The sequence below is a fragment of the Pelecanus crispus genome, chromosome 13, assembly GCF_030463565.1.
Source record: "Pelecanus crispus isolate bPelCri1 chromosome 13, bPelCri1.pri, whole genome shotgun sequence".
In the NCBI taxonomy this organism is placed as follows: domain Eukaryota; kingdom Metazoa; phylum Chordata; class Aves; order Pelecaniformes; family Pelecanidae; genus Pelecanus; species Pelecanus crispus.
Window position 1 is genome coordinate 8,713,679 of NC_134655.1, and position 13,587 is coordinate 8,727,265.

Sequence of the window (13,587 nt, forward strand, 5' to 3'; positions counted from 1 at the left end):
AACAAAAGTGGACAAAATCTACTTTTCAGCACCTTTAATTGCTTTAACAATGTTAAATCTTACTGCTGCATACACAGAAAATGTAGTGGCAATGTTCACCCTGTCTCAGCCCTGGAGCCTCACATGAGTTGGAACACCTGATCATCAGTTGCTTTGCTTCAGAGAAATTGAATTGCATTTTAGGTGCATAATTAATAGTTTATTAGTAATCTTGTACTTTACAAAGGATCTGTTTCACTGTTTCTGCTATCTTGGCCTCCTTCTACTCTGCAGGTAAAATGTAGCTTCGATTTTGTCTGAATGGGGAATTTTTGCCAGTTTTCATTCTGTGAAGCAGGTTTTACTTACATGGCTGGTCCTATTGAAGTTCAGGTGCATACACTGTTGTTTTCTGTGTTGACAGAAATTGCTAGTTTGTAAAAATGTTCTGTCTGATAGATAAATATTTGATTAAATGTAAAACCTATATGCGCCTAAGTATTTCAGCTGTTAGTTCCCGTCCTGAATCCAGCTAGACTTCATTCTCCTGCGAATTTTCCTGATTATTGATTCTCTCCTAGTGCTATTTGGAGCTCTGCAAATAAACTGAGGAAAGATTGAGAAACTGTGGGAGAATAATGACACTGATGTCATGCCACCCCTCTGTGTGCTTTCCACCACTTGCAGCCGTTCTGTTCCAAATCTGTCAACTAATATAATGCAACAAAGCATGATGAATCAAAAAAAAGGAAGCAACCTGTTGCCTGTTGAGTTTCTGTGGGATATTATTTCATCTGTAACAGAGTTAGTACATTTTTATTGCTGTTAGTGAAGAACAGTTCATAGTTATGTTAAAACGTTAATTTATCAGAATAATTAAGCAGGTATCTGTGATGGTGAGTTGACTTTGCAAATAATCGTTTGCTTGATTTCATTGCGCCATCATGGCCAAATACTTTTTCTCATAGTTTGTTTGTTAGAGCTCTCAAATTAGCACAGAGAAATGTGCCACCACATATAAGCAATCTGAACCTTCTCTTCACCCTGTTTTTCCTGGTTGTCTTTTCTACTGCTTGCATTCAGTTTAATCTTTTTTCCTTCTTCTATTGATTTACCCTTTACCAAGGAAATGTTACACTGTTTATCACAAAGCAGCAACAAAAAATGGGACATTTTAAAATTGGCCCAAGCTACTATAAGCAGATTCATTTGTATGTATGTATCATGCAAACATATATATATATTTACATGGAAATAGCTGAAAATAGTCTTACAAGAGGAAGTTTTAATGTACCTCTAATTTTTTGCTATAGGAATTATATCAAATGTTTAATTTTCTTACCCATTATGCTGGCAATGCGTTTTTGGAATGCCTCAAGAGAAGTATGATGGCAGAATTTGTCTGCACAGTTGCGTCTTGCACTGGTTAGCTGTCTTACTGCTTTATCACTGTTCATTCACTCCCTTTAAGTCCCTAGTACTTAGTGGTCCTTTGATAATAATGTAATTTTTGCTGATGTGGTGTCAAAGTTGCAAATGGTTCAGTCTAGAGGTAACAAATAGGCCTGTCTACCTATTGATTTAAAAACAAAAAAAGTTTAGCAGCATAGTGAACAATAAAACATAACAAATAGATGGTGATGACTTCATTTAAAATGAAAATCCAGCTTGCATACAGTTATTGCTGTTTACAAGTTGGAGCCATTCTCAAGTGGGAAGTAAGGAAAAATTGAACTTAGGACTGGCTTGAAAAAGGTGAAGGGGAGTGATTGTTTGCTCTCTTAATACAGCAACAAAGAGGCTTCAAGTGCAGTTAGAAGGTGGCAGGTGTGTCTGGGTTCAGAAGGCAATTTGCAGGGAAAAATCTGCTGTGTGTTGTTAAATTCGTAGATATTGCCTCTGCTGAGGAGCTGCCTGTGTTTCTGTTTGCTCGAGGATGGAGGGGGATTTTGCAGATGTTTGCTTGACCTTACTGTCCTGTGGCACTTGGTGTTGGTTTCTGTCAGATGGGATACTGGATTAAATTTACCTTTTGTCTGATATGGTATAGACATTGTTGTAATAACATACTTTAAAGAATAGTAGGTCATGAAGGAGATTGCATTGTATGTCAAATTTATACTGTGCAGAGGTTAGATTTTGCTCTGATTTGCATCAGCATTCATTTCACATATCAATATGGATGCCAACGCTGTCATTTCCAGTTTGTATATCAATATAACCGAGAGCAAAATTTGGTTCTGTTCTCTGAAACATGAGGAAAATCTTCTAGTATACTTAATGCTTGCTGTCTTCTGCCTTTCACAGTTGAAAGAAAAAATGAAAGAACAGTCCTGGAACATCCTCTTTGTCGAACGTGGACATGGTGTCAGTATGTTTCGGACAAAGAAGACTCGAGACCTAGTTGTAAGAGGGATCCCGGAGGCATTGAGAGGAGAGCTCTGGCTACTCTTTTCAGGTATTGCATAGCAAGTACAACTCATTCATTTTGTGGACTCTGCTGTATGGATGTTCTAGTTACTGACTGAACATAGGCTGACAAAAAAAGCTCTTACCAATTTATCCAAATCTTTCTGAAGAAAGACACTTCAAAATGATGAACAGGATAGTTCTGTCTGTTTTTTTGCTTTGCAACTAAACCTGCATCTGCTTCTTTTACAACAAACTGTAACTTCAAAACTTCAATTTTGGCTGAATGAGGAGCTACCCAGGTCCTTATTTGCTAGCTGTACTCACTGTGTTCCCCTGGGCAGAGCTTTCTGCTCTTCCGGAGGATCTGTTTATTGTAACAAATGCATTTTATACTCTTCATTCAGCCTACTGTATGGTAAATCCTTTTGGGGACATGTGAACATGGATTTATCTTTGCTAGTGTTCTTTGAGCGTTTACATAGGCATTTGTGCTTCTGTTACCAGACTGGTATCTTTGTCTTGGAAGGTGTTGACATAAAAGTTGTGGAATTCATTAGGTAAATATCAATCCTTTGTCTAGTTTTTCTAATCTGTTCCCAGCTCTACAAACGGAAAGGTATTGTGTTTGCCAGAAAACTTGGGCAAAATGGTAGGTGAAAGGAAGCTTCCCTCCCTCCCCGCCCCATGAAACAAAAAAGTAAGTCAAAATCAACTTTATAATGGAAAGGGACTTAGATTTCCTCCCAGCCTTATTTTATTTCACTTTTCCATTAATTTCAGTAGAATTACTCGGATACATTACTGCAGTAACATCTGGAGATTCATGAAGTACCTCAGTAGTCCTCAAAAATTTTTATACAAATTGCAGACAATTATGTAGATACTTCACTGTTGTCCTCTAATACTGTGCAATACAATGTATTGGCAGGTGCTGTAAATGATATGGCATCCAACCCTGGTTATTACACTGAGTTGGTGGAAAAGTCCTTAGGAACGTGCACTTTAGCTACTGATGAAATTGAACGAGATTTACGTCGCTCCTTACCTGAGCATCCTGCTTTTCAAAGTGACACAGGAATTTCTGCACTCAGGAGAGTTCTTACAGCTTATGCATACAGGAATCCCCAAATTGGATATTGTCAGGTACAGGAGTTTTGGGACGCTTAGTGTCGGTTGTCTAAATATTAGCTAATGGTGGCAGTATAGTGGCACCTCATAAATTCCATCACATAAATATGTAATGGTTTCTTGCCCAGTGGTTCGCTTTGTTTATTTAATCCCACTGTGTAACATGAGTTTTTACATTGTTCTTGAATGTATTGATAAACGCTGTAATGTCCTAAAGTGTATGCCTTTGCATTCCTACTAGACTTTTAGCACTTAAAAATATTTTTGTGTAGTTTAAATACAATGCTCTGTATTTAATAATATAGAGGTAAATGTCTCATACTGGATGTAGGTTATCCTAGCAGGTTATCCACTAAAAATGTGCTGTAAAGTGCTTTCAGAAATATAAATGTTAGCAAATGACAACAGTTGTATTTTCTCCATCATTCCTTGTAAATGCTTCCTTTCCTGTTTAAATGTTACAGGCAATGAATATTTTGACATCGGTACTTCTGCTGTATGCTAAAGAGGAGGAAGCGTTCTGGCTTTTGGTTGCTGTCTGTGAAAGGATGCTACCTGATTATTTCAATCGTCGAATCATTGGTAACATCCGTCTGTCTTTTTATCTATCTAGAATTGAATGTAAATGATCAAATGTAAGGAATGAGCTGAAGGCTGAACAGTGGGGAAGAACTGTTGCATTTGGTTCAGTATTGTGAAGTAGAAAGTGGAAGTTACAGAGAACGTCCCAAGACTTCTTAAGCAGGAGTGGGTATGATTTTCAGATATTGTCATTACTTTAGGCATAACTACTCAGGAAGTAGTCATTTAGACTAGTATACTGTTCTTTTGGAATTATAACTGCAATTAATGGTATTTATTTGAAACTTAGTCAGGTTAAATAAAGGAAAAAGAGTTACTCCAGGTCCAGACTTGCTCTTTGATCTCATACTCAGTACTTGCAGGTATATAGGCTAGAAGAAAATTGGACGTGAAGTTTCTCTCTAATTGCAGAGAGCATGTATCAGCTGTCAGGAGAATCATTAGAAGTAGCCACGCACCCACAAAAGTGCTAACACATTTTACAGCATGCAGCAAGACTCTGGACCTATGCACAGAGTGCATAGCTTCCAGCATAGGGAACGAAGCCAGCAGTTCCATGCGGCTAGGCCTGTGTTTGCTTTTACAACAAAGTTGAATTAGGACAGGGGCTTGATTTCTGGCCGGTGCTCTGAGAAAACTATGCTTCTCTGTATTAAGATTTGGGTGGTGGTTTTGTTATCCTTTCCCTGCAGGTGCCTTGGTAGATCAGGCAGTGTTTGAGGAGCTCATCAGGGTTCATCTGCCTCAGTTGACAGACCACATGACGGACATGACTTTTTTCTCCTCGGTCTCTCTCTCCTGGTTCCTTACCCTTTTTATCAGTGTGCTGCCTATTGAAAGTGCAGTCAATGTGGTGGACTGTTTCTTCTATGATGGAATAAAGGCAATCTTGCAGCTTGGTCTCGCAGTGCTGGAATACAACATGGAGAAGTTGCTGACTTGTAAGGATGATGCAGAAGCAGTCACTGTTCTCAACAGGTATCAGTGTAACTGTTATTCTTATGGGCTGTGTAGCAGCTGCTATAATTGCAATCAGATAAGTCATTCTGGGGCAGCTGAGAAGACATCTGACCAAGACTTCCAAAGGCTTCAAAGGAATTAAGTGTTCATCTCAGGTGGAAATTCTGGAAGGGGTGGCTGGAAAGTGTGCCTGGATCCTCTGAAAATCCCATCCTCCATTGAAGTTCTTCTAAAACCATTGCCATTTTGTGTATTTTAAAGTAAAAGCAATGTGTTTTTTGCCTGGAATGTATATCACTTATAGAAGGTGGCTTTCCTTAATGATGAGGTAATCTAGAGCACACTAAGACTGTTCCAAACAGTTTAGGCATCAACCTACTGACAACATATTCTACAGCTCAGTTCTTGTCGTTTAGGCTACTGGCTCCTCTGCTGCTAATGGCTTAAAATAGAAATAACACAAAAAAATGCAATGAGGACAGTCATGACCATTTGAAAAATAAATTCAAATATGCAACATAAAGTGCATTTTAAACTGATGTATTGCAAGCAAAACTTGCAGTTTTTGCTTCGCTACCTACCTAAATTCTGTTGTTGCTGCTGTGATTGTGTATCATGGAGTATTAAAACAGCAAAATGACCGTGTTATGGGAGTCACCAAGTTATGACTGTTAAGAACTGGTAGTAAGAATTTCCTTTTTGTGCGACTTCTAAAAGTTGCATGTTTGAATAGGGTAGGAGCTACAGAAATAATGAGGAAAATGTAATTTTTATTGTAAGAGACCACACAGCCTGGTATTTATTGTAAAACCTGGCTGTACCCATTTAAATAGTTAACACTTAAAAAACCTGACAGTAAGAGCACATTCACCCAGTTTAAATATATTAAAATTTAAAATCTAGACATGTGGTGAAACTTTAATTTTCACTTGAACCAAACAAGCTGCTGTTTCCACTTGACACCCAAGATTTTGATGATTATTATGAACTCCTTTTGAACTCTTGCTTTCAACATTTTACCTGGCTGTAACACTTCTTTTGCACAGTTAATCCAGCCTGCAGCATGCTGGTATATTTAAAAAATGATTACAGTAGTTTGCCTCTCCTCAAGAAAAAGGAAGTGATCAGTCCATAGATCTGTTCCTTGATGTTGGCAAAGGAATTGGCCAGCCTTCATAATGGATCTGTTTAGGCTGGTTATGTAGGTGTGACGAGTAGGTGCAGATCGGGCATGCCTTGGCTTATGCATCTGAGGGAATTAAGATTGCCTCAGTCACAGTTCAGGACAAGCCTCTTTTCCTCTCTCCCAGGTACATAGTACAACCTTGCTAGATGGATTAGAGAACCAGGGGAATGCCGGGTGGAAGGGACCTTGGCAAGTCTCTAGCCTCAAAAGAGGATTACTGCTAGCACTAGATCACATCAGCCATGTTATTGTCTAGGTGGGTCTTAAAAACTCCAAGGCTAGAAGCTCTACAACCTTCTCTGGGTAGCTGGTTCCTGGTTTTGTATATCTTTGTTACTATTACAGCGTATTTGTGCTACTCATGCTGATTTTCTTTGCTATTTCGTATCCTCTGCACGCTTTTTCTTCAGTAGATGCTGATGTTATAATTTTGTTCTGATAAACTGGTTCCTGCTGATTTCTTGTGTGTTTGCTTTGTGCAGATTTTTTGACAGTGTCACTAACAAAGACAGTCCTTTGCCTCCAGCTGTGCAGCAGGGCTCCAACCTCAGCGATACAAAGAGTGACCATCCAAAAGTGGACATTACTGATTTGATCCGAGAGTCAAATGAAGTATGTGTTCTTGTGGGTATGTTTTCTCATCCCATGCAGTGTTTATGTTGCATGGGCTACCTTAAAAGTAGTGCAGCTGCAGTGTACAAACTAGAGTAGAAAATATGTCTGGATTGATAGAAATTGGGCTCTGTATTTTGTTGAGCCTCACTGAAAACCTTATAGGTTATGGGGTAGATTTGGTTTTGTATTGTTTTGATTTTTAACTGCCTGGAGTGTGCTTGTTAGGCTGTCCTGAGTGGAGTTCACTCGGTTCATCACAGGTCATGTATTGCCATCCCTCATTCACTTGATTAGTAAGTCAACTAAATGACAAAGTACAGCAGAAACATTTACTAATTTGAGACTGATTACTGCACGTTGCAGATAGTGGTAACATTTGACATAACAACCCATGCAGGAAACTCTGTACTTGAGTAGTTTATCGTATGGGTCAAATGATTGTTTAGAGATGTGTTGGGTGAGGAAGACCAGTTTTGATCTTTTAGCACTTTCTTTCAATTTGCAAGTTTGACTTCTGCAGCGTCTAAGCTTTGCACCTCTGCACTGGGGAGGAGATAGGTCTAGCTTCTCCTTCTCCTTTTGCCCTCAGATTTTCATGAGGTGTTTCCTTCCTTGGCATGATTTCTATTAGGGTATTAATCCATTTGTAGAGAGGTTTCTGCTTGGCCCACCTGAAGTGAAAGGCAAGCTGAAAGAAAGGATTTATTCACATTTTGTTTTTTCTATTAGCTGGTTTCTTTTATCTATATTATACTTTTTTTTTCTTTTCTGATTCTCAGTCATATGTTCCTAGTGAAAGATCCATAATGCATCTGTTTTGGAAAAAATGTCCTGGCCTTAACTTGGAAAAGATTAACTAACTGTAATTTGTATAATTTGGGAACTGTCTCTGTTGATTTTTACTGAGAAGAGGGCTTTGCCTTTAGTGGGGTGAACAAAGACAAGAATCAGAAATTCAAGTTCTCTTGAAGTGTCTTTATAGGATTGGGCTAATTATATAAAAAGTCTGTGCTTATGCAACCAGCATTGTTTCACAAGAATGTTATACTGAAGAATCGTGTTTGCAAAATGCTTTAAGATTCTTGTAAGAAGAGTTGCAAACTATTATGGGTCTTTCTTGTCATGGTGAGATCTCAGTGAGGATGAATACTTGCAGAATGAAGTGCTGTATATTGGATTCTGAAGTGTAAGTTCAAGCTTTCATAGAGATGGAATCATTACTGAAAGACAAAGCGAAAGAAATTCCCTTTTTTCTTCCCCTGCCTTTGCAGGCAGGTAACTGGACCAAAGCAATTGCCTCTGATTTAGTACGGCTTTTGAACACTGATATGGGCAGAGCCTTGAGTCTCCCACTTCCAAGTTGACTGTTCCTAGGTCCATATCCCCATTTCTATTTCATAGCCCCTTTTTTGGATGCAAATGTCTATCTTCAGTGGAAACTGAATTTCTTCAATGCTACTAAGTGTTATAACCCCTTGTTTGAGAACTGCTGATACAATGTGAGAGCCTGCTTCCCATTTTGACCAGACAGTTAATTTCAACACAATTCTGTTCCAGTGAAGGGTTTTATTTTCCTATTACTGTGAAAATAAAACATGTTTCGAAATGGGAAGATTGCTGCAATGGAGAGTTGTCATTCTGCAGATAGGTCTGGTTGAAAATCATGAATAAGTGAACAGAGATGTTCTTTGCAATACTGTTGCTTCGCATGGGTGTTCACAAGATAAATGAGATTAAGTGAAAATATGTGGAGTTGAATTTTAAAATGATGTTCAGTTTCATGCTTTTATGATTCAGGCACAAATGCAAGACTCATTCTTTTGCAGTCTAATCAGGTATGAAGAAGTCGTGTTTAACTGGTGATTGGAAGAACATGGAACATTTTATCACATCACACTAATTCAGAGTTAGATTGTACATCTTGTTTATATTCTTACTGAGGCCGTTGCACAATATCAGTGCCCATAAGCCTGACCAGTGAATGAGTTATGATTCAGAGATGCAATTTCTCTCTGCTTCCTCTTTATTCCAAGTCAGAAGTATGCTGGTAGTGGTCTTCACAGGAACATAGAAATGCAGTTCTGGAAAAGGACTTCACAGGTCATCCAGTTCAGCTCCCTGTCCAGCATACACCCAGATCATCCTTGTAAAATGTCTAATGTTGTTAAAACTCTTCAACAAAAGAAAACCTGCAAAAACTTTAGCCCACTGTAAGGTTTCTCTGCCCTTGTCAGAAAATATCCTAATACCCAGAATAGTTCCTCTTGGATGCTCATAAAGCACTATTGAGGACGGTCAATTGCTGTTTTCTCTGCAATTCTTTGTTGCTATTAGGTTGTCATTGTTCATCACTTACCCTTTCAACTCTGATATTTTCTTTTTCTAGATTCAGCACAACCAGTTCCTCTAACTTTTCCTCAAAGCTTCTGTGCTCAGACTTTTTATGACTGTGTTGCAGTTTTTCATATCTTGGTTTAAAGTGCATTGCTGAAAATGGGAACAAAACACACTGCAGAAAAAATTCTGAAAGTCCTGCCTAGTTTGGTTGTTTATCACTCATTTGTTCTCAAAGCTTGGTATTAGAACCAGTTGTGCACATGGTGCATGGTGATTGTGGTTCAGCCATGTCTTCCTGGTTGCATGTGTTGCTGAAGAGTGTCAAAAACGTTACAGAAATAAATATGTATCCTATCTGCTGTTTCAGTTCCACACACTAGACTGGATTTCGTCATAGGAAGAAATTAAATTAATTTCACATGATCTTGATAAAGAATGTTGGCCCGTTTTGATTTACCTTCCCTGTTTCTACTTAGATTTTAATTGTTTAATAATTTGTTCCATGATTTCTCTGGGAATTTGCTTCTAGTTTTTGCCTACTATCCCACTTTTCTGTAAAGGTAAATGTATTTATTCTACTCCAATGCTCAAGACACCTTCCCTGTCCTTCAGAAATTCCAGAGGTGGCTAGGAACAGTTCAGAAATTAGTGAACTTTAGAAATTAGCTGAAGTAGAGTGAACTTCAAGCCCTGGCAACATGCACATCTTAGGCTTTGCTACCCTGCAGTAGTAGTCAACATATGGTAGCAGAGATGGATATAGAGCTGACACATAGTCGGCACATAAGTCCCTTCTTTTGTCTTCCCACACAGTCAACTACGCCAGTTTCTTCTTTTTCCATCACTCTTTGAAACACCTGCCCTTTTAAAAAGTTACACTGTTTAGGAAGAATATTAGTGCTCTAATAAATGATTTTTTGCTCAGAGTTTCTGGGATCTTCCTTTGTGTCCATACCTGTATTGTACTTAGATGTAAGAAAGACAAAAATATCTGCTTAGATGTGTCTAGCAACAGTTGATTTTATGGAACAATGCTTTTCTTCTTAGAGATACGGCGATATTCGATATGAGGATGTCGAGAGCATGCGCTGCAGGAACAGGCTTTATGTGATCCAGACGTTAGAAGCTACAACCAAGCAGAATGTGGTGAGTGACTTGGAAGAGCTGAATGCTTCCCTCTGATAAAATTTGTTCCCTTTTGGAAAATTCTGAGAAGAGCTGTATTTTCCAGGGCCAAATATGTGATTTTATACGCTGAAATCCCTCTCATCTGCAGGGTGTCTGTTAACTGAGGGTTGGCCTGTGACGTTTTCAGTCTGTGAATCACAGCATGACCTTCTGGTCTCGTTACAAGTAACACCATCACAGACAACTTCTAAAGGCTGGCACATCTCTGACACTTTGCATTGATTGGAACAGGCTGACCTATATTTCTCTCTGCTGTTGTTAAATTGTTAATGCATTTCTCTTAGAGGCATAGAGCACTGTAAAATGTTCGCAGTGCTACAGCAAAACAATTAATCATCTGCATTTTTACTTTGGGAAGCAATCCCAAATGTCACTGAAGAGATTATTGTATTGTATTCAACAAAGTTTGCTTTTTGTCTGTGGTGTGTGTGGATGTCCAGTAATGCATGTATGGTGCGGTAGCTCTTCAGCTGCCAATATAATCCTTTTAAGTTCAGACTCATGAGTGAAGGTGGAGGTTGCAAGGTGCTTCCTTTGCTTGCCTGTTTTCTTCAGTGACTTTCTTCTTTTCTAATAACTGATAATACTAGTCTATTTAACAAGCAGTACTTCTTTCTGTAGTAAATGTGGCTTGTAGCAACTGACACTAAATGTTGTTGGTTGTGCTCAGATGATCACTGTTGTATTTCATTTTACAAAACGTACATATTGTGAAGATGGAACCTAGTCTTGTAGCTGTTTTAAAAACATGTGAATCAATTTATTTCTTTTTTTTTAACTTAAAAAATGAGGATTCAGCTTCACTGTTGAGAGCTGAGCATGCATTTGCCCATTATAAAGGAAGCTATATGTTATATCATCATAAATAATTGAGTTTTATTTCATGGGTTTCACGGTGTAGGCTCCATGTATGCAAGTAATGTGACTAGCTTTAAGCTCCCTTTTTTTGGGATAAATTATTTCTTTCAGTCTGTAATCTTCTGATTGCTTTTAAAAAGAAGTTCTATTCTTACTCCTAATTGTAACCTGCCAAAACCTGGAATATTCAAACAGTGTCTTTTAATGTAAGGTTAAGTCTCCCATAACTTTACTCTACAGGCTTATTCCAAAGAGGGAAGACTCATTAATTAATTTTCTTTCAATTTTGTTTCAGCTACGTGTTGTGTCCCAGGATGTAAAATTCAGTCCTAGTGATCTTGAAGAGCTTTATGAATTATTCAAGGTAATGTGCCATTTTCCTCACTTACCAAACATCCATCTTAATAGTGGACTGTGTTATGGGTGTGAAACAGTTTTAACAAATCAAGGTAAAAGCTAGATTCAACACGTTTTACATGTCAGCTTTAAATCAAATTACATAGTTAACTTCCCACAGTTGTTGTTTCAGAAAATCTAACTTTTTATCTTTCCTTTGCAGAAGGAGCACTTTCTTTCCTGTTATTGGAATGTTAATAGTCCTGTCTTGCAACATCATGATGCCAGTCTGCCCTATCTTGACCAGTATCGGATTGATTGCCAGCAATTCAGGGTTCTCTGTCATCTCTTGAGCCCCTGGTCACACTGTGCAAACAGAGACTCGCTTGCATTGTGGACATTCAGACTGATGGATGAGAGCTCTGATGGCCTCATAAACTTCAAGCAATTTGCCTGTGTTCTTGGTATGAGAACAACACATATATGTAGCCCATTCACAAGGGAACTCCATCTTGGGAGTAGTCCTGGAGTGTATCACCTTCCATACACTAGATAAAGAGCCTAAGGAGACTAGCCTCTTAACTTAGGGTCAAATAGTCTGATTTTTGTCATGTGACATTAAATGCAAAGACTGTTTAAATGGCAAGCCAAATGCTCAAAGTATATTTATAAACTTGAGAGTGGGAGCTACACTATTTAGGTGAATGATGAAGGCTTTAATTACCAAACTGTGCTCTCATTTTCTCGTCTGTATTTCACCATGAAATAGCTAACACAAGGCTTTATGAACTAGTAACTTTTCTGAGACGTTAATCCCCTGGAGAATAATCCCCTATTTGAGATTAAATTTAAATATGGCTTTACCATCAAAATATCAGAAAATTAGGAAATGGTATGATCTCATTGCCCAGCCTCTTTGGTTGATGATAAATGCTTCCTCATATTAAGCCGTCTCATACACAGATTGTGCAAGATGACTAATGCCTTATATCTCTGGGGAACTGAAAGTTTTCTTGACTTACTACTCGGTTCATTTAATCTTATTTTCAAAGTGATATTGTTCAGGAAACAAAACTTTAAGGGAAAATGCTGGGAAGACATGAGTGCTATATTTCTTTGGTGCTGTGGTTTCATTTTAGCAAGTCATAGACATTATTAGTGTTCTTTCCTCAGTGTAGGCAAACCCCAGGCTCAGATGCAGGTGAATCTGCCTTCCTTAAGCTTCATCTCTAATTATACTCCACGTAAGACAGGACACATGTCCAGTTCCAACCTCCCTGGGTTGTATTTGTTTAGGTTAAAAGGGTGTTTTGAAGTTTGGTCCAGTTGAACAGACTGTGTTGCCTCTTTCTTCTAACAGATACCATGTATAATGGAAGTTTCACTGACAAACTCAAGCTTCTTTTTAAGTTGCACATCCCTCCAGGTAAGTGAGAGGCAGTGGCATTTGGGGAGGGCTGTTCCTGGCTTTTATCATCTTTGCATGTTATTTTTTTTCCTCAGCTTTTCTTCCTGTTGTCACCAGTCCTGGCTACAGTGCAGTCTGATAGCTGTAACACAGATGTGTGTTTCTTCCAGAGTGATGAGTTCTTTGGGAAGGACTTAATCTGCTCCAATACCATTTCTCTTCATAGGGACCATTTGTCTGTACAAAGCTTTTGCTTTTTATTACTGCTTTGGTAATGCTTGGGAGCCCCAAACCCACTTTATTCATTTATTTATTGCAGCTTTTACTGAAGTAGAATCTCTAAGCCCTTCCAAAGGTGGTTATCTTTCAAAAGAAGAACTGATCCACTTCAGCCAACTCAGTGGTAAGCTCCAGAGTGTGAGGCTTTGCCTGCAGAATATTAGAAGGAATCTATTAAATATGTTGTGGTGAAAAATGGGGAGCTCTCTTCTGAAAACTAGTAAATCCCATAAATAATATCACTCTTAACAAGAATCCTCTGCAAAGATCTTCTGTAGATAGTTAAGTTTTCATAAAGTAGTGTAGAATTTGTGGATAG

The 13,587-nt window shown here is 38.4% G+C and overlaps 1 protein-coding gene across 5 annotated transcripts in view; it reads left to right on the forward strand.

Annotated features, from left to right (window-relative positions):
- The window catches only part of TBC1D8B (TBC1 domain family member 8B), a 41,189-nt gene that overhangs the window by 22,363 nt on the left and 5,239 nt on the right, over nt 1–13,587 (forward strand). For 3 of the 5 annotated variants that reach the window (XM_075720390.1, XM_075720392.1, XM_075720393.1), the window contains 10 exons: nt 2,287–2,437; nt 3,320–3,534; nt 3,984–4,101; nt 4,794–5,079; nt 6,730–6,859; nt 10,247–10,345; nt 11,541–11,609; nt 11,805–12,045; nt 12,942–13,007; nt 13,309–13,392. In XM_075720390.1, coding sequence (XP_075576505.1) covers nt 2,287–2,437; nt 3,320–3,534; nt 3,984–4,101; nt 4,794–5,079; nt 6,730–6,859; nt 10,247–10,345; nt 11,541–11,609; nt 11,805–12,045; nt 12,942–13,007; nt 13,309–13,392 — 1,459 coding nt within the window. Of the gene's footprint in view, nt 1–2,286; nt 2,438–3,319; nt 3,535–3,983; nt 4,102–4,793; nt 5,080–6,729; nt 6,860–10,246; nt 10,346–11,540; nt 11,610–11,804; nt 12,046–12,941; nt 13,008–13,308; nt 13,393–13,587 lie in introns of those variants that run through there. The other 2 variants (XM_075720394.1, XM_075720395.1) reach the window with 2 other exon arrangements.